Source organism: Delphinapterus leucas, chromosome 19 (assembly GCF_059928025.1).
Source record: "Delphinapterus leucas isolate spDelLeu-1000000601 "Yukka" chromosome 19, BTC_Dleu_Yukka2, whole genome shotgun sequence".
Classification (NCBI taxonomy): domain Eukaryota; kingdom Metazoa; phylum Chordata; class Mammalia; order Artiodactyla; family Monodontidae; genus Delphinapterus; species Delphinapterus leucas.
Genome location: NC_143147.1, coordinates 60,081,150 through 60,105,974, shown reverse-complemented (window position 1 = coordinate 60,105,974; position 24,825 = coordinate 60,081,150). Strand labels below are relative to the sequence as shown.

Sequence of the window (24,825 nt, the reverse complement as noted above, 5' to 3'; positions counted from 1 at the left end):
CCACTCTTCACAACTTAAAGAACGAAGAGCCGTTCGTTTCCACTAGATGCATTTTCCTCTCTCGCCTTTGAGATAAAAAGCTGGGCTGCTCCGTTTTTGCCGCTCACCTCCTCCCCCAGCACTTTGTCTTCCATTCCTTCCCCGCCCCCGCCCCAGCCCGTTTTGCTCCCACGCAAAATAGTACGACTGCCCGAGACCAAAGGAGACCAAGTTCAAAAATGCGGAGGGCGCCTGGGCCCTCCGCGCCCCAAGCAGCGCCCCTCGGGGACAGAGGCAGGAAGCGGCCGCCTCGCCGCGTCCCAACTTCCCCCCGCTTCGGGGCAGAACAATGGCTTTTTGCCCGGAAAACGAAGTTCGGAGGAGGCCAGGCGCACCCCGGAGACCAAGCGGGACTCGACTGTTGATCGCCAGGTCCGAAGAGGCAAGGCGCCTCCTTCTTCCCCGCGAGGGACCCGCCCGCGCTCTGCTGACCCACGCGCGCTGCCCGCGGCCCCAACCCACCCAGACCAGGCGCGCCGGACCCCCTCCCGGGGCGCGAAGCTGGTCCCGCCGTGAACAATGCGCGCACCGCCCCCAGGCACCGCCCCCTCGCGCTCATTGGCCCATGCCTGAACAGGGCGGCTCGCACGGGCTGGTGGCGGGCTGGGGCGCGCGGGGCGCGGAAGCGTTGCGCGTGCGCGGGGCGGGCCTGCGCGGGGCGGGGGCGGTGCTTTGTGTGCGGCCGGGAGGGCGCGCGGCGGCGGTGGTTGTGCGGGGAGCGGCGGGTGCCGCGGTCTGGGCGGGGCAGCATGGAGGAGCTGAGCAGCGTGGGAGAGCAGGTCTTCGCCGCCGAGTGCATCCTGAGCAAGCGGCTCCGCAAGGTGCGTGCGGCCCGGCCCGTGCCCACCCGCGCCCGCCCACCCCGGCTCACGCGCCTCTTCTCTCCCTGCAGGGCAAGCTGGAGTACCTGGTCAAGTGGCGTGGCTGGTCCTCCAAGTGAGTCCCCAACAATGCGGCGCCCGCCTTCCCGCCCGCGCCACCTCGGTGTGAAGGGGGGGCGGCGTGGGGTTCCTCGGCCGCGCCGTCGGGGGGCATCGCGCGCCGGGCGGGAAGTTTGCGGGGGCTCCGCGGGCTCCTCGGGCTTGGCGGGAGGGGGCACCCAGCCTGCGCAGGGTGCCCTTTGTTTACAAGCCCGCGGGTCGCAGGGCTGGGCGGCCTCCCCTTCCAGCCCGCCCAGCTCCGCTCCCGGCGCCCCGGCCGCCTCTCCCCGCGCCTGGCCCGCGCCCCTCCGGCGCCGCGCGTTCCTCCCGCGCCCATTTGTTGCATGCGCCCCCGCCCGCCTCAGCCCTCCCCGCGGGACGCGAGCCCCCCTCCTCTAGTCCGTATTTTCCCCGCTGTAACCTGAGCTTTCTATTCATGGATGTAGGGCTCCTTTTTTTTTTTTTTTTTTCTTTTAATGGATGGGAGGGGACTTGGCATCCCGGAAGGGGCTCTATTTACAGACAATCGCGCAGACCCAGTTCCCCTTTCTTCCCGGACCCCACTTTTCTTTCTTTGCTTAACTCTCCGGGTTCCTGGCCCGCGTAGGCCTGGGCGACAGCAACATCTTTGGGCTGCGTTTCTGTGCCCCTAGGCCTCCTTCTCCCTGCATCCTGAAGGAGCCTTCCCTTCCCTCCCTGGCTCCGGACCAGGGTTTGGGGTCTTCCCTCTCTGCAACTTTCCATTTTATTGGGATTTGTTTTCCTCCAGAGGGAGGCTGTAGAGTCCTCCTGAGGCCGGGTGTTAATTGGGGGTTGAGGTAGTGATTTCCCTTTGAGTTTGAGGACACGGTGTTGGCTTCAAGAGTTTGGTGTCCAGGAGCTCGTCCTGGGCGTGGGTGAGACCTTTCGGGACTCTCCCCAGCACCCCGGTGCCCTGGCTGCCAACAGGGATCGGAGAGCAATGGGGCAACCCCACTTGGGCTTGTTTCTGAAGTAGCTGGTCAGTGCCTAGTGCTTTAAGATGCCCTGTTCTTTGCTTTTCCAGACACAACAGCTGGGAGCCAGAGGAAAATATCCTGGACCCGAGGCTGCTCTTGGCCTTCCAGAAGAAGTGAGAAAGTTAACAGACCTGTGGGAGGGGGAGACTGTTGGGGGGACCCTGGCCTGTCACACAGTCGTACAGGGCAGTGATGGCGCTCCAGGAGTCCCAGGCTTGGGCTGTGGTTTGAGGTCCCAGATGAGTCCTCTCCCCACCTTCCCTCGGCTGGCCAGCACTGTGCCCAGACCTTGGGAGTCACTGAGTAAGTGCTGCTTTTGGTCTTTGTGACAGCCGGATTTGCCAAAATGAACCTTCTTGGTTCCTTCGTGAAAAGTTCTGGCTTCTCTTCTTGGCCTTTTCTGTTGACTAGTTTACAAACAGCACTGGTTAAAAACAAGGATGGCAGGTTTGCCCTAAAAATTGCAGACCTGGCCTCGCAGTCCTCCTCGTGGGTGCCATTGAGCAAGAGAAGGCTCAGAGAGGGAGCTGGGACACACAGCAGAAAGTTATGCCTACTGTGGTGTGTCTGACCAAGAACAACACATTTATTTTTCTCTGCTGCAAAACAGCTAGCACCAAGTGAGCACCACAGGGGCCCCTTTACCAGTCTCAGGGGCTGAATTTACTTCTGTAATTCTAGATGTCATATCTGTTTTTAGGTAGAAGACTTGGGTTAAAAGAGACCTCTTTGAGATACTCAGGGGAAAGGGTGGTGAGGGGCATGTGATGGCATAAGGTTCCAGGGGGTGCTATTTCAGAGCAGGCTGGTGGGGGCAAGGTGTGGGGATTGCCCTGTTGATAGAGGCTGATAAATTAGGTGCTCAAAATCTTTCCCAGATGGGGTCGATCCGGCCAGCTGTTCTCTGGTAGCTCAAGCTGTGTCCACTTTTTTTTCACTATAGCAGGACGTTTTGGGCCTTCTCAGAAGGGCCATAGCAATGGGGAAAAATAGAGATAGATTTTGGTGGGGGGGGGGTGAGAGAAAATACATCGAGCATATGCTTGCCTCGGTACCTTTGAAGAAGCTTATGAGCAAGCTGTCTGCTGTTTACTCCATAACTCAGGTCCTGTAAGTCGCAGAGGGTGGGAGCTGGTACTTTTCTCTGTAAGACAGTGTCCTGACCGTCGAGAGAGTGTGTGTCCTTAACGTCACTTTTACTTACAGCACAGCAGACAGGAACTGAGGTTAGCAAATACCAGAGAGATAGATGCAGCAGTTACAAAGAACCATGGGGTGGTCTGGTTTACATCACGGGGGAGAGAAAACTGGGAAAGTGGGTGCTCTGCCTTCCTGTCCACCCCAGAGATCCCCCTGGGAACTAGGAACTGGTGGTGATTTGCTTGGTGTGGGGATGTGACCTTTGACTGTAAGGGGAAGTCTCAGGTTCAGAGCTCACGGGTACAGGTTAATGTGTCAGCGGAGACTCCTCTTCTTTTAGGAGACAGGTTGGGGCTGCTTTGAGTATGAGCTCTGTCTCGTTGTACTAATTGTCTTCTTTAAGAGATCACCTTACAGGCCTCAATGCGATGATGTTTGCCCATTTTGATTACCAGGAAACTGCTCCAGATAGAGCCTCTTCCCCGGGGGTAGCCTGGAATAGAGGCTTTTGGGGCTGGTGGGTGGAGGTGGCTTTCTTGGCTCCCTGACCCCAAGTCATGGAGCTGGTTAATGGTGTCCTGCCTTGAACCCTGAGCCCCGGCCACCTCGGAATCAGGCGTCACCAGTACTTCCATCTAGAGCAGAGTCTAGGAACAGAAAGGGCTTAGAAAGAGGAAACCAGAAAAGAAATGTGAGCCAGGGGCACTGGCTCTGGGTAGACCGTGTGGGGACCGGGAGCCCTTGGTTACCCCAGTGCTCTGACGACCGTGAGATTTTGTGCGGGCATTAGAAGACTGAGAATGGGGGGCAGTGGTCCTCACCTCCCTACCTCTGGACTCTCTTACTTGGAGTGAGGGGGTTGGACCACGTGAGCACAAAGCCTCCTTCTAGTTGTGGTATTGTAGAATTTCCACAATATCATCTCCCTGCAGAAAGTGGCCAGGATTCGCACAGGGTTTTAAGAGGAGTCGGAGAAAACTGGGAACCGTTCCTTTCCCAGCTTTACTTGAATTTCGTGACTTGACTTTACCCAAAGGTAAATGAAATAGATGGAGGTAAAAATAATACTGACCCCTAATGCAAAGAGGGGGGTCTGGACCTCTGCCTTGGATGTGTTAATTAACAGGATATGTTTTTGCAGGGAAACTGGTGCTAAGCTACCTGGGGGTGTTTGAAACCACGGGGTTCCAGGGTGGCAGAAGGAAAGTCTGTGACTCTGATTGCTGATTGTCTTCAGGGAACACGAGAAGGAGGTGCAGAACCGGAAGAGAGGCAAGCGGCCCAGGGGCAGGCCGAGGAAGCACACGGTGATGTCCCCCTGCAGCCGGCACTCCAAGCTTAAGGTGGGTGGCTGCTCCCCTCCCAGCAGTGGCCCTCAGCCGGCTGAGTGGAAGGCAGTGGCGGGAGGGTTGTGGGCTTTGGGGAAGGGGGCCAGCTGGCACCTCCAAGTCTTTCCCTTGCTCAGAAGACCTTGACTCTGCCTCTCTCTAGGCTGCCGCTGTGAGCCTCTGCCAGCAGGGGGCAACAGCAAACCTCAGCTCTCCACCTCCTGCCCTGTCTCTCTGGGGAGGGCCCTGCAATGGTTAAGCCCCCCAAGCTGGTTTCCTGGTCCTGTGACGTCCACTCTGCTACTTTCTCACCTCCATTGGCTTACAGGGAACAAAAAACAGGAAGCATGTACACAGTAGGTGCTCATAGGTTTGCCAGGTAGGCGCAGCTAAGAGGGGCACACGCCTGGGCTCCATGGCACAGCCCCTCCTTCCAGTAGCTCAGAGGCAGGATGGGGAAGGGGTCCTGGCCTCAGTCTTAGATGTGTCTTTGATTTCTCTCTTGAAGGCACTGCCCCCGGGGCCTGAACCCACACACTGGCCAGGAGCTCAGTCACTTCTTACAAAACTGCCCTTCCAGGAGGCTGAGAACCCTGCCGTGAGCCTTATTGGCTAGGGTACGCTGGCCTGGTTTTGTCTTCAAAATGTTCTTTTTGAGCAGGATAGTGGGGCAGGAGGAGTCAGCTTTACTGCAGGAGAATGTGGGACATGTACGTTGAGGAACATCAGCAAGGCGGGGGGCCAGCCAGTCAGGGAGGCCCCAGACTCCCTGGGTTTGATTCCATCATCCCCAGTTCGGGGCAGGCGAGCTTTGCGACCGGGAGCAGGTGTTGGCTCTGTCTACCTAAAGCACACTTCTTACACAGGGACCTGAGAAATAGTAAGGTGTGCTTCATTAGTGTTAGGGATGACACCCAGAGGATGAGGAGGGCAGTGGTTTGTTTTCCTATGTGCTGGAAGGTTCTGAAGGGGTCAGCTTTGGAAATGGGGAGATGGAAGCAAGATATCCAGTTGCTTTAGGTTACCAAGCTCTCAAACACACTGCTTCACTCCACCCTTCCCTTCTGAGACACGTGAATCGTGCTGCTCTGAACTTCCCTTTTCCAGGTGTCTGCCGAGGGCCAGGAGCTCCCCGTGCGTCCCTGGAAAGCTCGGCGTCCATTGTCAGCATGTGAGCATTTCCCTCCATCGTTCTGGCTTCACTTTGTGAACCACCTATTTTTCTTTGTTCTCTTTCACTTTTAACTGCATTTCTTGGGACCTCGTAAGGACCTCTTCAGTCCTTTCTGGAACCAAACAGTGAGATCGCTCCCTCCTGGCTGCCTCTCGGGTGTGGAAGCCACAGGAGGGGCTGGCTCCAAGGTGTCTGATGCCCCTGGAGACCAGGCTGTAGAAGTGACACCTTCCCCTTTGTCGTTGCAGGAACCCGACGCCCCCTCCAAATCCAAATCCAGCAGTTCCTCCTCTTCCTCCACGTCCTCCTCATCTTCCTCAGATGAAGAGGATGACAGCGACTTAGACGCCAAGAGGGGCCCCCGGGGCCGTGAGACTCACCCAGTGCCTCAAAAGAAGGCCCAGATCCTGGTAGCCAAGCCCGAACTGAAGGATCCCATCCGGAAGAAGCGGGGCCGCAAGCCCCTGCCCCCAGAGCAGAAGGCGGCCCGGAGGCCCGTGAGCCTGGCCAAGGTGCTGAAGACGGCCCGGAAGGACCTAGGGGCACCGGCCGGCAAGCTGCCCCCCCCGCTCAGTGCCCCCGTGGCCGGCCTGGCAGCCCTGAAGGCCCATGCCAAGGAGGCTTGCAGTGGCCCCAGCACCATGGCCACCCCGGAGAACTTGGCCAGCCTGATGAAGGGCATGGCCGGCAGCCCCAGCCGGGGTGGTATCAGCTGGCAGAGCTCCATCGTGCACTACATGAACCGGATGAGCCAGAGCCAGGCCCAGGCCGCTGGCAGACTGGCTCTCAGGGCCCCAACTGCCAACAAGTGCAGCCTAGGGCTGGACCTGAAGGTGAGGACGCAGAAGGGGGAGCTGGGGATAAGCCCCCCGGGAAGCAAAGTCCCAAAGGCCCCCAGTGGTGCTCTGGAGCAGAAAGTGGGGGGCACAGGAGGGCCTCCACACGTCCACAGTGGCAACAAGGTCCCTGCCGGGTGCCTGGGCCCCCAGCCTGCACCCACCCAGGAGCTGAGCCTCCAGGTCTTGGACTTACAGAGTGTCAAGAACGGCACACCAGGGCTGGGCATGGTCGCCCGCCATGCCACAACCACCAAGGGTAACCCTGCCACCCACCCAGCCACTGGGAAGGGTGCCGGGGGTGGCCTCACTGCGGTGAGTGGGGCTGGTCTGCCCACCGACGCCAGCAAGAGTGAGAAGCTGGCCTCCAGGGCAGCAGCCCTGCCCACCCCTGCCGGTAAGAGGGACTTCGTCAAGGGCAGCATGGCCCCAGGGCAGGAGGGCCACCCGACTCCGGCAGAGGTGCGGAAGACAGCTACACTGTCTGAGATGAGCACTGGCGAAGAGAACAGCAGCTCCGACTCGGACCCTGACTCTGCCTCCCTGCCCAGTGCCGGACAGAACCTGTCAGTGTCCGTCCAAACCAGCCAGGACTGGAAGCCCACCCGCAGCCTCATTGAGCACGTCTTCGTCACCGACGTCACCGCCAACCTCATCACAGTCACGGTGAAGGAGTCTCCCACCAGCGTGGGCTTCTTCAACCTGAGACATTACTGACACCCCCTGGCTGCCCGGGTCTCACCTTCCCCTCTCTGGCCTCTGGCTTTGCTTTGATACATGGCCCGCATCCCAAACCCTGTCCAGGGGCCGGTGGCCTCCTTCAAGGGCAGGCTTGGATGGGAACTCCCCTGGACCCAGCCCTGCCTGCCACTTGGCAGGGGAGGCTCCGTGATGCCTTGCCACCCGGCCTCGCCCTTGTTCCTACCTCTGGGCCTTCGCTTTGCTCTCCATTTGCCTCAGGAAGTCTAGGTGGCCGCCTGTGGCTCAGCGAAATGTTTCTTAAGAGCATCCTGTGTTTCTTGAGCCCGACCATGTTCGCTGTTTGAACTGCCTCCGTGGCCTGTGATGACAACGGTGGTCACCTTGCCTCCCAATTTCCCAGAGCACAGGTGTTAGAGGAGGGGGCTTCTGGCCCAGCTTGGCTGTTTCTGCCCAGCGGCTGGAAGAGAAGGTGTACTTAGGGCTGGGGGGAGGTAAGGCCTGGGGAGCTGCTCCAGGGAGGACTCTGCTCAGTGTGTGGAAGGGTAGGGGGAGCAGGAAAGGGGCCTTTCTGGTCGGAATTCCCCCCTCAGCAATGCCTGAGCTGGCAAGGGTGAGGGGACTGTCCACCTCCCTGTCCCTGACCCCACCCGGGACAGATGAGGGCTGTTTCCTTAATGTAAGAGGACAGGTGTGGCAGTTGGGATCAGGAACCCTGAAGAGGTTGGTGTTGGTGCCATCTAACCCTGATTCAGATTAACAACAGCAGCCCCCAGATGCTGACTCGAGCCCAGCATGGGCAGGGAGGGGGCTGATCCCAGAGCTCTTCCACCTAAACCTCCAAGTGTCAGGGGCCGCTGCTGCCTTCCTTTCTGCCAGCCTGTTCAAGGACTGTCTTAGTCCTAATCATGGCCCCACAAACTGCCCCAGATCCACTGGGAGGTGGGCAGTTGCTGGCAGTAGGTCCCCCTTCCCGACATCCGCTGGCTTCCAGCTGCTGTGCAGGTGCTTCCCACAGTTCCCACCTACCTTCCCCTGACAATCCCTCCCCACTTCTGGGGGTTCCATGTTCTCTTACCCAGCTGAGAAGCTGTATCCCTGTACCATTTTGGAAATGGGACAAAATCTGAGTGACCCACCTGGCCTTCGGAAAGGCCAGAGCTGCCAGCCCGACTGCCTCCCCCCAGATGGCTGAGTCCGTCAGCTGTCTTGGCAATTCCAACCAACAACAGAATTGCCATTACTGATTTGGGGCAGAGAGGTACATCAGTGAGTGGGGTCACTGGTCTTTATGCCAAAAAAAAAAAAGTGGGAATGCAGGGAACTTAATTTCTGCTTCAATTATCGGTTAACATCAGCGAGCAGGTGTGGGATCTTCTGTTGTCCCCATAGCCCTGAGTGCAGTGGACACAGTGGGCTCTGGTTTCTGAGGGTGGGCCTGCCAGAACTCCAGTCCCCTCAGTCCCTCACCCTCCGCGCCAAATAGGAAGAGATGGCTTTTGTGTAGCCAAATCGATTTCAACAGTGTGCCTTTGGGGACAGATCACATCCAGGACCTCGTTGAGGGGCATCCAGATGCAGCTTCCAACTCCTCTACGTGATAGCCACGCTGGCTGCAGCAGGAGTGGTGCCCACCCTGGCAAACCTGAGGACTGGGGATCCTGGACAGCCAGGCTGAAACTGGAAAGTGGACAGTAAAGGGGGAGAATGCCCCCTCCACTGCCCCCGCAGGAGATGGCGAGATGCCAGTGCACTGCACAGTCTGGAAGGAAGGGGTGCCAGCACCCTGGGCCCCTGGCACCAGCCTCCCCTCCTGTCCCCAGATGTCCCTGGGTGAGACTAAAGGGGCTCTCCTGGGCTGCCTCCCCCTCAAAGGAGCTCATAACCTCCAAGTTTTGCTGCCTTAGAGGCTGCAGAGCCAGGCCAGTAGCAGCTCTCCCCTGCAAGCCCTCAGGGTGACCCTGATCTGGGCTGATGTGACAGCCCCAGCAGCCAGGTCTCCAAACCCTGATTAGGTGCCTTTCTGTTTACCAGCTACTTCAATCCCAAAGTTTGAATCTGCAAACACCTTACTCCCAGCCACTTTGCCTTCTTGCTGTGTTGTGTGTCTTTCTTGGTGTTTGCGACTCCAAGAGGTTCATGTTTGTGTGTGTTTGTGTGTGTACACACGTGCAGGCGTGACAGCCTTCGCTGAAGAGTTGGACAGGTGCTCAGAGTTGGTCGTCATGTTTACCAATAAATAAAAGTAGTACTTTTTTTGCTGCTGTGTGTGTGTGTGTGTGTGTGTGTGTGTGTGTGTGTGTGTGGCTAGGCATTGGTCACACATCTGACTTGTTTATCCTGCAGGGTTTCTTATGCGAACTGCATCACAGTGTATGTTGAGTGGGTGTTTCAATCCTGTTTTTCTGTTTGCTTTTGTAATGGATAGGAAGAAGGGGCCAGTCTATCTTCTTCTTGAGAGGATTTGGCATATTTTTATATATATTTTTTGGTACCAAAAAGAGTGTTCCTTGTTTTTGGTTACACTCAAGATTCTGACCTGACTAAGAGAGCTCTGAGCCTAGAGGTTTTATTAGGGGGAAACTAGGGGGGAGAACCAGAGCTTTGGACCATTGCCAATTACTGGCTTGATTTGTGTTTTTTAATTTAAAAAAAAAGCCAAATTATTCATGTATGCCACTTCTAATTACTTTAAAGTGTGGCTGTTTGTTTGCTTTTTTTAAAAGAGAACAAAAGTGAATATGTTATTGCCCTGGGAAACTTAAGATCTTTGTTGAAACAGCACAGCAGCCCAGCCCCCATATTCAATCAGGACCAGTTAAAGGAGATGCTTCCCCCAGGAAACCCACAATGGTTTGGGGGAAAGGGGTGGGAGGAGGGGAGAGGTAGCGCCTAGAGGACCAGATTTTTGCTCAAGTGCATCTAAAGATTCTGTGGATCTTCTAGGATTTTTGGAGAACTAACGCTAGCAATAGGTTGCAGATCTTTTTAGACTGATGTTAATTTATTTTGCAGGGGAGAGTCATTAGCAAAGGTGTCAGGATTTTTGCCTTAACTTTTTGTTAACTCTTAGTATATCAATAAATTCTTTTCTTAACTTTTCAGCCTGGTGTATGTCATGAGTGATACCTGGAAACAACAGTCTCTTCACTTTCCCTTTCTTGAGGCAAAATAGTTATCTGGACTTGAACTGAATCATGGGGTGAAAAAATTACAGGCTTTGGGAAAGGCTCAGCCACTTTCCTGGGATGGAAAAAAAAAATGTTCTTCTAAGCAAAGAGGTGGGGTTGATCATGAGTCCCTACACCAGAATTTCCCAGGGAGGGCAGTTTGGCACCAAAGGGAACATTTGGCAATTCCTGGAGACAATTTTGGTTGCCACAACTCGGGGGCAGGGGTGAGTGTTGTTGCTACTGGCGTCTAGTGGGTAGAGGCCAGGGATGCTGCAATACATTATAGACTCACTGAGACATCTCCCAGAAACTAACACTTTAGGTTAAAACAAAATTTCCACACACACACCCAGTATCCAATGATACTGGGTTGGAAAGCTGCTTAACCCCTTGAATCCACCACATGTGGTAACACTTCTAAAGGACAGAGCAATAAAATTCCAGGGGAGTTGCCATGAAGCACAAGAAACTGAATCAGTGGTGCTACTGCGACTCCTAACCCATGGCTCATAATAAAGAGATGATTTGCTTATTATATAACCTTCCCTGGTCCTTTAAGGTTTGCATTACCCTCAGCATGAATTTATTCATAAATTTCAGCCTCTGGGGAGAATGAAGCTCCCTTTGAAGTAAAGAGAGAAGTTGGGCCTGGATGTTGGCCACCACTGATTGAAAGGCTAGTTGGGGCGAAGGCCTGAATGTTTTAGTTCGGGAGGAGATTCCCAATACAAACAGCAATGCACCCCCCTCAGCTCTGCCCGGCTCCAGAATTCGCCCTGCGAATTTGAAATCAGATTCTTGCAGGGAAGGCTGCTGGCATGTTTTCTTTTGTTGTGCCTTCGGTGGCTGGAGCGGCTTTCTTTTGGAGGAGGTGGGCAGGGACGACCCTAGCTGTCCTGTCCTCGGCCTTTGAGAGCAGCAGAAAGGGGTTGGGGATGGCCGGGAAAGAGCGGGCTAGAGGGAGTAAGAGCCCGCGCCCTTCCCGGTGGCGGGCCCGAGTCCACTTGTACAGAGCGCCGGGCAAACGTGCACGAGGGGGGGCCCTGACCCACACTGGCCTTTGTTAGTTTCTGCGCTGCTGATCTGATCGCCTAATCCACCGCCTTCCCAGAATAATGGGCTGGGCTGCCAAGGGGCCCGACCTGGCCCCCGGCATCCCGGGGGCTCAGCCCCGCGCCTCCTGGTCCAGCCCGAGGGCGCCTGGTGGATCTGGCGGGCTGGACACATCCTTCTTCCCTACCTTTGTGTTTGGAGGGCCTGGCCGAAGGGAGGGCGCAGAGGGGGAGCCCGCGGTGGCCCACTCTAGAGTACTTTTGGGTAGGGGAGATGAGGCGTTTCCTTCTCCTTTTGGGACCCAGAAAGGCACCGCCGCCGGGGAGGGGGTGGGCGCCAGAGAGCGGGGCTGAGGCCATCGCCTCTAGAGGGCGCGCGCGACCCGCGAAGCTCGGGCCGAGGGCTCTTTGGACGCGCGGGGAGCATTCCCCACCCCGGGGCTCCGAGCTGCTAAGGGGAACCGAATTGCACGACCCGCAACCCGACCGCTCTGAGATGCCCCCCAGCAGCCTCCGTTTCCAAAGTCTCACGAAGAAAGCCCCGGCCCCAGGCCACAGCCTCTTTCGCCGTGTCCAGGCTCCCAAGGTTGGAGGTAGAGCCCGAGCAAGCCCTGAGACGCTCCAACTAGAACTCCAGCTGGACCGAAGGACCCCTCTGGTCCCAGGGGACTTTGGGGTGAGAAGAGGAAATCAGAATACAAGCCCCCAAAGTGCGAGGGCAGGCCTGTTCGCCATTGGGTCTCCTGCATACAGCACGGGGCCTCGACTAGCATCTGTATTGTTAAGCATCAAAGGGACCAAAAAAAATCCAACCCGACGCTCTCCGAAGAGCCATAAAGATTCCAGTTCAACCAGTGTGTGTGCTGGGCCAGGCTCCGCGCTGGCGGCGGCCCCACGAGGCGGCCCTGCCCTCCGGAGGCAAAGGAATGCCCCAGCCGGAGGCAGCACCACAGGCCCAGGCCTCCACACCTGGTCTCTTTCCCAGAGGATCTGCCCAGGCAACGGAAACTCGTGGGAAAAGCACCAGATCAAAGCCGAGGCTGGTGGTGGCCAAACAACTGGGGAAAGTGGGCAGAGTCGGTGCCCCCCATCTCCCAAAGCACGAGCCCACTCTGCTGCCCAATGCGGGAGGGAGTCTTGGTGGAGCAGCGGGGCCACGGCTTTGGGGCTGGCCGCCCGCCGCGACCCTCGCCAAGCCATTCCACTCCACTCCCCGCCCTCTGACTCTGCCCGCCGGCCCAGTCCCTCACGTCCGAAGGGTGACCCACTGCCCCAAGCCCAGGCTCCTGGCCGCGCCCTCCCTCCCGGGTCCTCACAGAGGCCACAGACTAGAGAAAGGAGGCGGGGAGAGCTCCGCCAAACGTGGGGTCACCGATTCGATGGACAAGAGCAGGAGATGCGCCAGCCTACGCGTGCCCACACGCCTCCCTTCGGGCTCTGCCAAGTACGCCTAGATCCGCGCTTCTCCACGGGGCGACGTCTGCTAGGGCTATGGGGGTGGAAGTGAACTCAATGTGGTGGCCTCTTTGGGGTCCCAAGGGCGGCTCTTCTGTGCCGGCTTCACGACCCCGCCCCATTGCTGCAGTCTTCGGCCAGGAAAATCTGAGAAACCCCCACCCCACCCTGTGCTCTGCTCTACCCCAGACCGTTCCTCGCCCAGCGATGGGGGTGTTGCCCCCCCAGAAGACCGGAGACTGCGAGGCAGTGGGGGTTGGCGGGGGCGGGGGCGCGGGGCTGCGCCGCGGCAGCTCCGGGTTCACTAATCACATCAGCGCGCTCTGCGCCAGCTCGGAGCAGCCAGTTGCCTAGCAATACCCGCGAACTCAATTCCTCAATCAATAGGCGCGAGGCGCTGCATTTCGGGGAGCGCTGGCGAGGCTAGGTGGGTCTGGGGGGCGGGTCCCCAGACAGCACTGGTGAGCTGTCGGGGAAGCCGGGGGAGCGCGGCACAGAGGCGCCGGGCGTCAGGGACCAGGACCTCAGGCCTGGGGGTGGGGTGCGCTGCGGGAGTCCTGCCAGAAGAAAAGGGAACCCAGAGGTCGGGCCCATCTTCCCGAGATCCCCGAGTTCTGCCCAGGCCGCAGAGAAGTGCAGTCCGTAGGTGAGGAAAGCCAGGACCATCCCCCTTATAGAAGACTAAGAAGGGTCACATCCTGCTCCCTCCCAAGCCTACCCCTCTCCACCGCCGGGTTTGGCATACCCTCAGTTGGGGAAGGGCCTACTGGAAACGGAATCGTCCAGGGCCGACAGGGCGAGAGAGGGGGGTGGGATGGGAAATGAGCGAGGAGGGAAGGATCCTCTCCCCCGCGAGGCGCCTGTTCCCTCTTCTCGAGGGCCAGCAAAAAGGAATAAAATCCGAGACACGTCTCTATTTACAAAGTATATATTTAAACATGTAAAAAGCGGTATTGGATACAGACATTCACAACCGCGGAAGATAGGTGCCAACCTTCACTCGAGCTGAGGCGGAGATCGAGTCGAGATTTGTACAAATCTTAGAATTAAATAAACCCAACACGCACACATCCCGCGCGGTTGCAGACTCCCAGCCACGCGGCCCCGGCCCTGCCCACCCACCCCCAGGTCAGCGTCGCAAAAGAGAGTAAAAGAGACGAGCGAATGGCCACGGACAGACGGCAGGACAGAGGGACGGTGGGGCAGAACGACGCTAGCTGGGAAAGGTCAGGGGGAAGGGGCAAAGTCAGCCCCGAGGGAGGGAGATGAGGGCGAAGGGAGGAAGGGAGGGAGGGAAGGCAGCAGCCAGGTAAAGACACGTGTCCCGGAGTGACCTTCCACTCGGTAACAGACATGTCCCGTCAATGAAGTTTCGTCTGAAAATAGCGTCGATATTTAAATAGATACACTTGGTCAACGGCGCTTCTTTATACAAAGTCTAAAATACCAGTTTTACAAACGCGAGCATTTAAAAATCCCCATTCCAGGGGCTTCTCTTTACAGGCGCAATTTCATAATTTAAAAAAAAATCATGTAGTACACCGTCTTCCTCTTTTTTACCCCCTCACTTCAAAGGCAAAAGTCTGGAGGAGAGAGAGGCTGAGAAGAGGGAGGTGGGAATACGGGGAGTGCGGAAGAGAAACCAGGCTGGGGTTCCCGCCCTGTCCCCCCAGCATCGAGAAGTTTCCCCCCTCAATCCCGGGTCCCCGCCGCGCTCGCCCGGAATCTGTGCTTCCTCTCAAGGCTCGGGGCCCCCTCGCCCCTCCCTCCACTAGCAATGGGAAGTTAGATCCCCGCTGGCCCTTTAAGGGTGGGGGAGGGCGGGGAGGCCGCAGGATCATTCCTCGAAGGGACCAGGATGTGAGGGGGACAGATTTGTGCTTTTGAGTCAAAAGAGGAGCGTGCGTTCTGCGACCCCGGAGCACAGCGTGGTCTGGAGTCGGCCGGGGCGGGGGCGTCCCGGGACCCGCCGCCACGCAAGGCCTCCCCAGCCGTCTCTTCTCCAACTCCCGCTCCTCCTCCCCCTCTGGCGGAGTTTGAATGTCGAGTTCAAATAGAGAACACTCCGCGAATCGAAAAGGCCTATAAATTATAGCTTTTGCTTTTAAGGGGGTAAAAAAAAAAAAGGAAAAGTTCTGATGCGCACTCTTGGATGGAAACCTCCCCTCGCCCCTCCCCTCTCCCAGCCGAAACCGCCGGGATGCGAGTCCTGCCGGCTCCGAGCCCCGAGCCCCAAGCCCAGACCCTCCATCGCACTCCCAGCCAAGCTGCGGCCCCCGCTCCCAGCCGCTCCTCCCTCTGTGGGTCCCGCAGGGTGGGCCTGTCTGGCCATACATTCTCCTGAGAGCTGGCGGCCCGCCCTCCCCGAGGGAGGGAGGCTAGTCCAACTCTTACTGGGAGGTGGGGGCCACCGTCTCTTCTGGCGTAACTAGAGGACGCGAAAAGGAAAAGTCCACCCCCGACCACTTTTCTTGTAAAACAAGAACCGCCTCGAACTCTGGGCACTGACATGCAATCCTCCCAATTTATCCTGGCATTTCGGGAATGTAAACAGATTCGCTGGATTTCTTTTCTTTCTGTGGAGTAAGGAAAGGAATCGAGGGAACTGGGAGATTTTGTCCACATGACATACACACGATCCGATCTGCGTGTACAACACACACATCTCCCGTAAAGTGCTTTTTCTGGTGTGGTCCTGGGAGAAATCTGCTGCTCCCCAACCACCCGCAACTTTTTACCTTTAACCTCACACACAAAATGTTACTCCAGTTAATACTTTCTCCCCGCAACAGATTTCTTAATCTTAAAAAAAAAAAAAAAATTAGGAAAAAGAATAAAAGACTGACCCCACCCCCTTCCTTTCTGATTGGGGAGCCAATCTTTTGTTGGCCTGACCCACCAATGGGAAGAGAGAAAAAATCCGGGTCCTGCCTTGGTTCCAGGGGTCTGACCTGCGGCTGTAGGAAAAGGGAGGAGGGGTTAGGTGGGCTGGCTGAGTCTCTCCTGACACCATCAGAGGCCCAGTGCCCAGGTCTTCATCCTCCCTAGTGCCCTGGGTGGCTGTCAGGCCCCTCCTGCCCACCTCAGCCTGTCTGCCCCAACTGAACCACACTGAGTCTCTCTCTCTCCTCGTTTAAATAAAACAACTTCAAGAGTTGAAATATATATATTTAGATATTTTTTCTTAAATAACATATTTACATCTAATAGAAAATATAACTCTAGAGATAATCTTTCCAACCAAAACTGAGGGGGAGGGATGAAAGGAAGGGGGTTATGTGAAGGTAGGGATGGGAAAGGACCAGCCAGAAGGCCACCTCCCACCCAGAAATAAAAAGCATTATGCCAAGTTTGCACTCTCACTCTCTCTCCTGCTCTCTTGTCCTGGGATCACCCACCCAGCAATTCATCTTTTCTCTTTAAAAAAGCCTTGGTCCGTGTTACTTTCCTTAATTGTGACGGTCAAAAAGTTTGAGGTCACGTCGGTGACCACCACCTTCTCCAAGTTGGTCAGAGAGGGGCTCCAGGATTCTTCCTCTGGGTCCCCCAGGATTCTGGCCACTGGGATCCTGGCGATGAGGGAGGGCCTTCCCCCTTGGGCCCCCATGTCCCGATACAAACCCCCCACAGAGCTGGGGGTGCCTGAGCCATGCCGGACCCGGGGGCCACCAGGGTCCAGGGTGCCCTGGCCTTTGGCCTCCAGGAAGGCGGCCCTGTGCTTTATGACCCTGGCTGGAAAGGTGTCCACAGCCAGCTTGCCCGTGGCCTCAGCCGGGCTGGGGCTGGCCACACCGCACTGGGCCAGGTCCGAGTCCTGCCTTCGAGCCAGCTGGATCACACTGTGGCCAGCTGGGAACTTTCCTGCCCCGGAAGCAGTGTCGTCCAGCTTCCTGCCCTTGAGGTAATCTCCAAGGCCATCACTGGGTTCTCCCAAGGGCCTTTGTGAGGGGTCCAGGAGTTCTTTCCGGGGCTTGGGACCTCGCTTCTTGGAGCTGTCGCCTGGCGAGCTGGGTTTGTCATCTGTGCGGCTAGCACCCCGTTCACGCTCTCGTTCCCTCTCCCTCTCTCGATCACGGTCCCGAGGGGGCTCCACTCGGCAGGTGCTGCTGCTCCCCGGTGGCGAAAGACCCATGTTCCGAAGGCCCTCACGGGCCCGGGAAGTAGAGGCCAGTTCTTGGGGTGAGCGGCCGGGATAGGGGATCCGAATGCCTCGGGCCGAGTCACTTCGGAACTCGTAAGTTTTGGCCTTTGCCTTGGCTTGGGCCTGCAAGAAGAGAATGCAGTGTCAAGAGCAGAGCAGGGCCCTGTCCACCGCCCCCACCTCCCCACCCCTCTTCCAGCCCCACCCTCCCTGCTACACTCTGATGCCTTGGGATTTCTATATGGGTTGGGGTGAAGCTTAGGGGCAGCAGTCTGGAGGAAGGAGTAGACGATCTATCTGGAAGCAGCCATCCACACAAAGCACACTTCTTGTATTTGATTATATGTCTATTTGGGATGGCTGGGGGGTCCGATAAAGGAATTCTAGTGTGGAATTCTAGAATACCCCTCCCCTCAAGACACGCTTACCAGTGCCAGTGACTTGGTGACAGCCTGTCTGGGGACTCCCTCCTAGATTACAAATAGGACACCCCACTGGTTCACAAGCCCTCAGGGCCCGCTTCCCACAAACTGACATAACATTGCTGCCCACCATTGGACACTGCCATCCTACCTTGAGCAGGAAGGTTTTGGGTTTGGGTCCTCGCTTTTTGGGGCCATAGAGCTCCATCTCTCGTTCCCTGCAGAAAGGAAGGAGGAAGAAAGGGGTGTGTGAGTAAAGAAACCAAGTGGGCCTCCAGTTCAAGCTGGTTAGGAGCCACCCTTCGTGTTCTAAGTGAGAAGCCGAAGCTTGGAGGGGCCTCTACCTTTCCTCAAAGGCTGCGAGCAGGCGAGCATCCAGGATGTTTTCTTCAGGTTCCCATGTGCTGTACCTAAAAGGAATCAGGAAGAAGTGGGCATCAGTCCCGGGAGCAGGGAAAGAGCCGCGGGTAGGTGTGTGTATGTCTGTAACTTTTCTTGTTGCATTGTATTGTATTTCAACGTAAAGGGAAAAAGAGGAAGAAAGCAAGCTCCCAAATAACAGTCTGGGGTTGAGAATTGCACAGAACCTACTTACTTCTGCGACCAGCCCTTCCATTTCACGAGGTATTCCATGCGTCCCTGAGGATGTAAAAAGGAAAATGTATGTGTGCACGGGGAAAAATGCATGACGAGGACACGAGAAATACATGCAAAAAAATGCATGCACCGAATGAATGCGCGAAATCCCACCGCGAAAGGCAAGCGCCCGCTGCATCACCCCCTGCACGAAACGCTGCACAAAGTGCATGCACCGGCATTCATTCCCCCCACCCCGCCCCCCACCCCCCACCCATGCAATCTGTGCATCGCTGCAAGTCTAAGGAAAGCGCTTGGGCTCAGAGCCGCCGCCACGGCCGCGGCCGCTGCTGGGACCTGGGGGAAGGGAAGCTGGGCTGCAGCAGGGGGAGGGAACCCGGGCCGGGAGGGGAGGGCTCGGCCCAAGGCCTGGGGGCACCTACTTTCCGTATGCGCCGCTTCAGGAGGGCTTCGGCCGCGAACACCCGCTCCCCCACCGCTGAAAGCTCCATGTTGACTCGCCGCTTCCCCCCTTGGCCGCTTCCAGGAGCAGAAAAGCAGCAGCCAGCGCACGACAGACCATAATACTCTCCCGCTGACGTCAGTTCTCCTCCCCCTCCCGCGCGCTCGCTCCCTCCCCACCCCCTCCCGCGCGCGGCTCCCTCCTCCCTTCTCTCCCCACTCTTCCTCCCGCCCCACGTGTTGCTAACGACGTTGCTAAAGCCGAGCGGCCAGGGCCAGCTCTCCCGCGCTCTGATTGGGCGAGCTGCGGGCCACGCCCCTCTCGCTTTCTCCCCCGCGTTGCTACGTGACCCGCGTTCCAATCGCCAGGGGGCGGAGTCCGAAGCGACTCCGGAGACAGAGCGCTGCCGGGGGGGTGGGGGGGGGAGAGGCCGCCGCCGGAAATGACGTCGCATGGAGGGCGGGCTCGGCCGCTGTCAGTCTGCTGGGCTGGCAGGGGGGCTGTCCACCCTCTGTCCCCGCCGGGGCCCCCTTCCCGCCGCCAAGATGTCCCTCCGGTGCTCAGCGTCCCTCACAGCTCTCGCTGGGACCCCTGCGGTGGTGTCAGCCAGGCCACGCCCCCTCAGCGACCCCCAGCCCGCCCCACCCCCACCGCCCGGACTCGCGCCCTTCCTCCCCCCGCCGCCGCCCGCGCCGCACAATGCACAATGCACAGGTGTTGGGGCGCCGCAGGCCGCGCCCGAACCCCGAGAGCCGGCGACGCGCCCCTTGCCAGCTCTTCCACCCGGCCCCCTCCCCCCGAGTTGCACAGCCGACCCTCGGTCTCCATGGCAACGGCCTCCCCCGCCGCCGCCAGCCCCATCCCGCTAACAAATCAATGTGCCTGCGTCTCCTTCTCCTGTCGCGCAACCCTGCCCTCGGCCACCCTCCGGGCCCTGCGAGCCGGGCTGGGCTCGAGCGCTCGCCCCCAGCTTGGAAGCCGAATGCAGACCCAGTGGCGGCTCGCTGTTGCCGTCCGACCCTTCCCACACCCCGGGATCCCGTGGGGGGCGTTGCGCGCCTTTTTCCTGCCCCCCCCACCCGTCCCAGACGCCCGCAGCCACCTGCCTGTGCCGCCAGCCCGCGCTGCTCGTCCCCGCCAGGCCCTGGCCCCAAGGGTCGCCAGCCACAGCCCAGCCGCTCCGTGCCCCGGGCCTGGGTGTGTTGGGGGAGGGCATGGACGACCACCAAGCAGAGTCTGGAGTTTGGTTGGGGTTGGGGCGCGCGGCTGGGGGAGCGTCCTGCTTCCCCCGGATCCGGGCGACCCGCTGGGCCTGCGCCGCGCACTTCCTTTCCACAGCTCTTCCCAACGTGCGTGGCAGACACTCCACGAGAAAACCCGGGGAGCGTCGCGGGGTCTAGTGCGGGTTGAGGAAGAGGGGCGAAAATGGCGGGGTCCAGGAAAGGGGGCGAGGGCCGGGCCCTAGAACCTCGAGTTTGCACACACGCAAACACAAGCTCCTGTTCAGCTCGAGGTGACCCGTGGCTGGGGCGGCGGCGGCGGGGACAGCAGCCCAAGTCCGGGCCCAGCAATCCCCAACACTTTTCTCTTACCAACCAAGCTGCAAGTAACAGCACCTACTCCTCGGAACCCACGATTTAGTTAAAACATCGCTGATAAACTTGATTGGAAGCAGTTTCCCTTGGCGAGGGATGTGGTGGAAGAGAGAAAAAAGAAAGAACGAGAGAGAGAGAAGGAAAGGCGAGCCAAGGAGTCTGACTCGAAAGGGCAGAAAGCCCAGAGCGGAAAACCGGCCTCCTGTCCAAAGTTAGGTGCGCGGCGAGAGCGGCGCGTCCTGGAAGCGCGGGACAGGCGCGGCTCCCGGCCCACCCTCCCTGCCACTCCCCGCCCCCACCCCTGAAAACGCGGGGTTCCAGTTTTTGGCCTTGCTCAAACTTTACAAGGTGGGCTTTAGGTGTACAGTCTCCTCTCTCTGGCCATTTGGTCTTATTAGCGAACAGCGAGTTGGCGACGCCCAGATCGCTCTGGCGACCCGCGCGGGCTGCCCGCGAGAGGCCGCCGACGGCCGCGTCCTTAATCATAAAAAGTCATTCCCGGTAACAAATAGTTTCGTTGGCCGGTGCCAGCGATACAGCTGTTTCTGTTTAAGCTTAAATACTTTCCAACAGTTTGGGCAGTAAAAATAAAGTCGGCCTCAGCCGCCTATAAGTGTCTGGTTTCCCCGCCCAGAGAAAGCCCACCCTCCGCCCTGGGCCCGGGTCGCTCTGCACACCCCGCCCGCACCCGCTTGGAATCCGCTGCCCGCTGTGGGCGACGGCTGCCAGGCTGTCCCAGCCACGCACCGGCCGCCCGAATTCCCGGGCAGCCCCAGGGCCACCTTGGAGCCGAAGAGAGGGAGCCTGTCCCGATCGGGCTGGAGGAACGGACCGGCTTCGCTACCCCCCGCCTTCCCCCACCCCTCGCAAGCTGGCCTGCGCCAGAGAAGAGTGGTGGTTTCCCTTCTGATAGGGTTTCTGGAGCCCTGTTCCCGGGAGTTATGTTTGCGTTGGGTGCCTTTACAGACCCGGAGTTTGCACGAGGCGTGCAGAGGTCGATGGTATCAGTTTCACGCTGAAAAAGTTAGCTCAGCTCCTCCCTCCCAGTGTTTTTCTTTCTTCCTTCCTTCTCTTTCTTTCTTTCTTTCTTTCTTTCTTTCTTTCTTTCTTTCTTTCTTTCTTTCTTTCTTTCCTTCCTCCTTCCCTCCCTCCCTCCCTCCCTCACCTCCCTCCCTCCCTCCCTCCCTCCCTCCCTCCCTCTCCCTCTCTCTCTCCCTCTCTCTCCCTCCCTCTCCCTCTCTCCCTCCCTCTCCCTCTCTCCCTCCCTCTCCCTCTCTCCCCCTCCCTCTCCCTCTCCCTCTCCCCCTCTTTCTCCCTCCCTCTCTCCCTCCTCCCTCTCTCCCTCCCTCTCTCTCTCTCTCCCTCTCTCTCTCTCCCTCTCTCTCTTTCTCCCTCCCTCTCTCACTCTCTTTTTTCTTCCTTGCCTAAGTGCCTCCGAAGCTTCAAGTGGGAAATGAAAACCCCAGCGCTGCCGTGCATGGCCCCCTCCTCCGGAGGGGTATTTAGTAATTTTTTTTTTTTTTTTGCTTCCCCGTCGCATTTTCCCGCCTGTCTTTGTGTCTGGTGGCAAAAACACTTGTTCTGAACAAAATTAGCTTAGCGCTTGCGAGCTGTCTGAGTTTTCAAACGTCGGGTTTCCTGCAGCACCTATAGCAAAGGTGGAACTCGATCCAGAAGGAAACGAGAGGCATAGAATAATCTAAGAACAATCAGACCAAGCCCAGTTCTTGTCCGCTGCAGAGAAACTCAGTCCCGCGGGGTGGGGAATGCAACCCCCAACTTAGTGGCGGGGGTGTGTCTCGCCCCTGGCCGGCGCACTGCTGCCTGCTGGGCGTGAGGGAGCAGGGCTGCGGAAGGTGTGAGCGCCAGTCATTGGGCGACCTCAACTCCCCGACAGTTTGGAGACTGAGAGGCGGCAGTCTGAGAAATAGGTTTGTAGTCTGGCACGACCCAGAGCCGGGGCCTCTCTGTTGGGTGAAGAAAAATGCCTGTACTTGCCGGGAGAGGGGGCTAGCGTGGGGTGGTAGAGGCGTCCTTCCCGCTGAGACTTTTAAAGTGATCCGCCGGTGACACTTAGAAGCCAAGGGAAGAAGGAACCCCCGCTCTCCACCTTTCTTATTGAACCTGCCTTCCTCCATCACTCAGTTCTCGCCACCTCCCTTCTTTCCTCCACATAACCTCGTTTATCCTTCAAAGTTAGATAATTGCTTTTCCCTCGTGCACCCTTGGGTGTAAACAAAACAGAGTTTCAAAGAACAAGAACCTTCTGCTCTTAATTTCATTGCCCGGCGGTCCTCGGCTGCGGCTGTCAGGTTCGAGTGCGCCGCCACTGCAGTAAATAAGGTAACTGCTTCCTATTACTTTAGCCCCATATGGCTGCAATTTGAGTGTCTTTGGAGACAGTGCGTGTGTCGGGGCGGGGGGGAGTGAAAGTGGAAATCAAATGCTCTCAGATCGCATTTTTATGAAGGAAATTGTCGGCGATTCTTTTAGCGGTCTTCCCACCACCCCCTAGTTCCGGGGATGAGCTGCCCAGTTTCTTTGTTTATGGAATTATAGACGCCCGCCCACCTCGGGACACCTGCTTCCCGAACGCCTGGGTCTCCTGCCCGACTCTGCACTCGTTTCGGTGAACTGGGCACACGCCTGCCACTTCCCTTCCCAACAAAGGGCCTCCAACCTGCTCCCGACTCCTGGAAGCCAGCCCCAGCCCTCGGCCCAGTCTCCGGAAAGAGTCCGGACCCTGTGCTCCATGCGCCCGCCTCCTTCACCGGGGAGCCGCCCCCGGTCCAGGGGGCCTTTTAGGCCTCCCTGTGTCCGCTGCCCGTGGACTCAGCCCCCGGGGAGGAAGCCCGAGGCTGGCGCGGTCCGAGGGGAGGGAAGGCGAAGGGCGGCCGCGATGAGGGGCTGGGCTCCTGGGTCGCCAGACCAGCAAGCCCCAGCGCGTCCTCTAGCTGGAGGGTGAGACCGGGCCTCGGCTCGTTCACTGGGAGCTTTTCAACTTCACGGCTTGGCGGGTGTCGGACCTGCCTGGTCTTGGCCGCGGACGCGGGCGGATTTGGAACCGAACCATTTGCCTCGGGCGCGACAGCCGGGCCGGCTGTGAAGTGAGCGCGGGTGGCTCCGAGCGTGGCCGCGTGGGCCGTGGCTTACCACCGGCGGCCCCGGAGCCTGGCGGCCGCCCTCCAACTTTGCCGCCCCCACGCCTGGGCCAGGGCCCGACGTCTCCGGGACGCTGTTCGCCCGCTACAGGGGAAGGGCAGGGGTGACCGAACACCCGGCAAAGAGGTGCCAAAGACCCGGCCCAGGCAGGCTGGCCGGTGACTGGAGGTGAGGCTGCCATGGTTTCTGGCCTGGGCTCCAGCCTCTACTCCTTCCCAGAATCAAGAAGTTCCCACTTCTCCTGTCCCGTTTTCTCCTCCCGAGTAGACTTTCAGACCCAGACCATCGGTGTCAGAGAAACACGAGAACATGCGGCAAAGGATACTAAGGGGCTGACCATGTTACAATAATTTCCCACAAGCCTGCACATACTCTAGATGACACATAGCCTTTGACTTCAGCCCCCTGAAATCGCAGGAGGAATGGCAGCCCCACAGGGGCAAGCAACATCTATTGAGCAGCTATTGTTGGGCACCTGCATTATCCCACTTACCATTGGTAAGAGCCATTCCATTATCAACCTGGTAAGAGCAATTCCATTATCCTCATTTTATAGATGAGGAAACTTGAGGCACAGTGAGGCAAGTAACTTGCCCAAGGACATACAACACGGGTTCTGCCTGAGGAGTCCCAAGCTCAATGCTCTCTAATATCTACAGCAGTGGCTTTGGATACTCTGCATGTTTCACTTCCTCCAGGGCTTATGGAAATTATTCAAGGTAAGAAAGGGCTAATGGAGGCTCATGGAACTGGCCATAGAGGAAGACAGTGATCTTATTGCCAGAATCAGCAACCTGCTTGTGCTAAGCAGAGATGCTGCTCTGGGCCATTAGCATAAAACTTGATGCTGGAACAACAGAGGGAGGGAGGAGTTCTCAGAGCCCAGTCGACTCAGCTGGAGGCTGGATGTTGGTGGAAGTCCTTGTTTTTCCTTCATCATAGAGCACAGTGGCTAAAATTGTGGGCTCTAGGGCCAGTGTTCAAATCCACTTATTGGCTGTGTGCCCTTGTGCAAGTTACTTAACCACTCTGTGCTTCAGCTCCTATAACTGTTATTTAAAAAGAAATATTAACATGCTCACCCCAGGGGGTGGATGGACAGGTTCAGAGAGTTGTCATGTAAGCACTATCACACCGTCAGGCACAGGCAAGTGCTCAATAAATGTTCATCATCACTGTTACACTTGTCGCTTATTAGTGTTCTGGGGCCAGGTCAGGCTAATGGGACTTGGTGGGTCTGGGTTGGGTGACTTTCCCCAAGGAACCCGGTATCAAGCCCGAACTTTCCCTACCTCCCAAAGAGGGAGCCGGGTGCTCACCGACCCTCCCAGGGAAACTGTGTGCTCCTCAGACACAGTCTAGACTCGCCCCTTAGCACGGCCTGCCGCGGGATGCGTCCCACCAGATGGCCTCGCTACCAAAACGCAACCGCGGCTCCTGCAGCACGGAGGCCTGGTTCCGTGCGGGTGCGGTGCTGCAGGAGCACGCGCACAGAGATGAGGCCGGCACGCATGCGCGCATGCGCGCACGCGCGCCGCGTGGTGGGTCCCCCCAAGTCCTCTCCGGGAAGGCTGCCTGGTGTTGCTTGCAAAGTCCGGCTCCGGAGGAGCCTGGAGGCACCCTCGGCTGGGGGGGTGCAAGGGGAGATGGCT

At 58.1% G+C, this 24,825-nt stretch overlaps 2 protein-coding genes across 2 annotated transcripts; one reads left to right on the top strand and one right to left on the bottom strand.

Annotated features, from left to right (window-relative positions):
- Positions 1–757: 757 nt before the first annotated feature.
- On the top strand, positions 758–10,755 carry CBX2 (chromobox 2). The gene is made up of 5 exons (XM_022589426.3): positions 758–860; positions 932–975; positions 2,005–2,070; positions 4,335–4,440; positions 5,848–10,755. Exons 1-5 carry the CDS (start codon positions 789–791, stop codon positions 7,150–7,152), a joined length of 1,593 nt encoding a protein of 530 aa, XP_022445134.3. The 5' UTR covers positions 758–788; the 3' UTR covers positions 7,153–10,755.
- Positions 10,756–13,922: 3,167 nt separating this feature from the next.
- Positions 13,923–18,614, bottom strand: CBX8 (chromobox 8). Its single transcript, XM_022589425.2, has 5 exons — positions 18,397–18,614; positions 17,973–18,016; positions 17,722–17,787; positions 17,529–17,595; positions 13,923–17,078 (listed from the first exon to the last, which is right to left on the bottom strand). Exons 1-5 carry the CDS (start codon positions 18,463–18,465, stop codon positions 16,221–16,223), a joined length of 1,104 nt encoding a protein of 367 aa, XP_022445133.1. The 5' UTR covers positions 18,466–18,614; the 3' UTR covers positions 13,923–16,220.
- Positions 18,615–24,825: the final 6,211 nt, after the last annotated feature.

Bases quoted from the DNA above. Each gene is read 5' to 3' on its own strand.
- CBX2 (XM_022589426.3), top strand. From the start codon at position 789: ATGGAGGAGCTGAGCAGCGTGGGAGAGCAGGTCTTCGCCGCCGAGTGC. The intron at 976-2,004 runs GTGAGTCCCCAA...TTGCTTTTCCAG, and splicing joins TGGCGTGGCTGGTCCTCCAA to ACACAACAGCTGGGAGCCAG. The intron at 2,071-4,334 runs GTGAGAAAGTTA...GATTGTCTTCAG, and splicing joins CTCTTGGCCTTCCAGAAGAA to GGAACACGAGAAGGAGGTGC.
- CBX8 (XM_022589425.2), bottom strand. From the start codon at position 18,465: ATGGAGCTTTCAGCGGTGGGGGAGCGGGTGTTCGCGGCCGAAGCCCTC. The intron at 18,017-18,396 runs GTAGGTGCCCCC...TTACATCCTCAG, and splicing joins TGAAGCGGCGCATACGGAAA to GGACGCATGGAATACCTCGT. The intron at 17,596-17,721 runs GTAGAGGCCCCT...TCCTTTCTGCAG, and splicing joins CTCGCAGCCTTTGAGGAAAG to GGAACGAGAGATGGAGCTCT.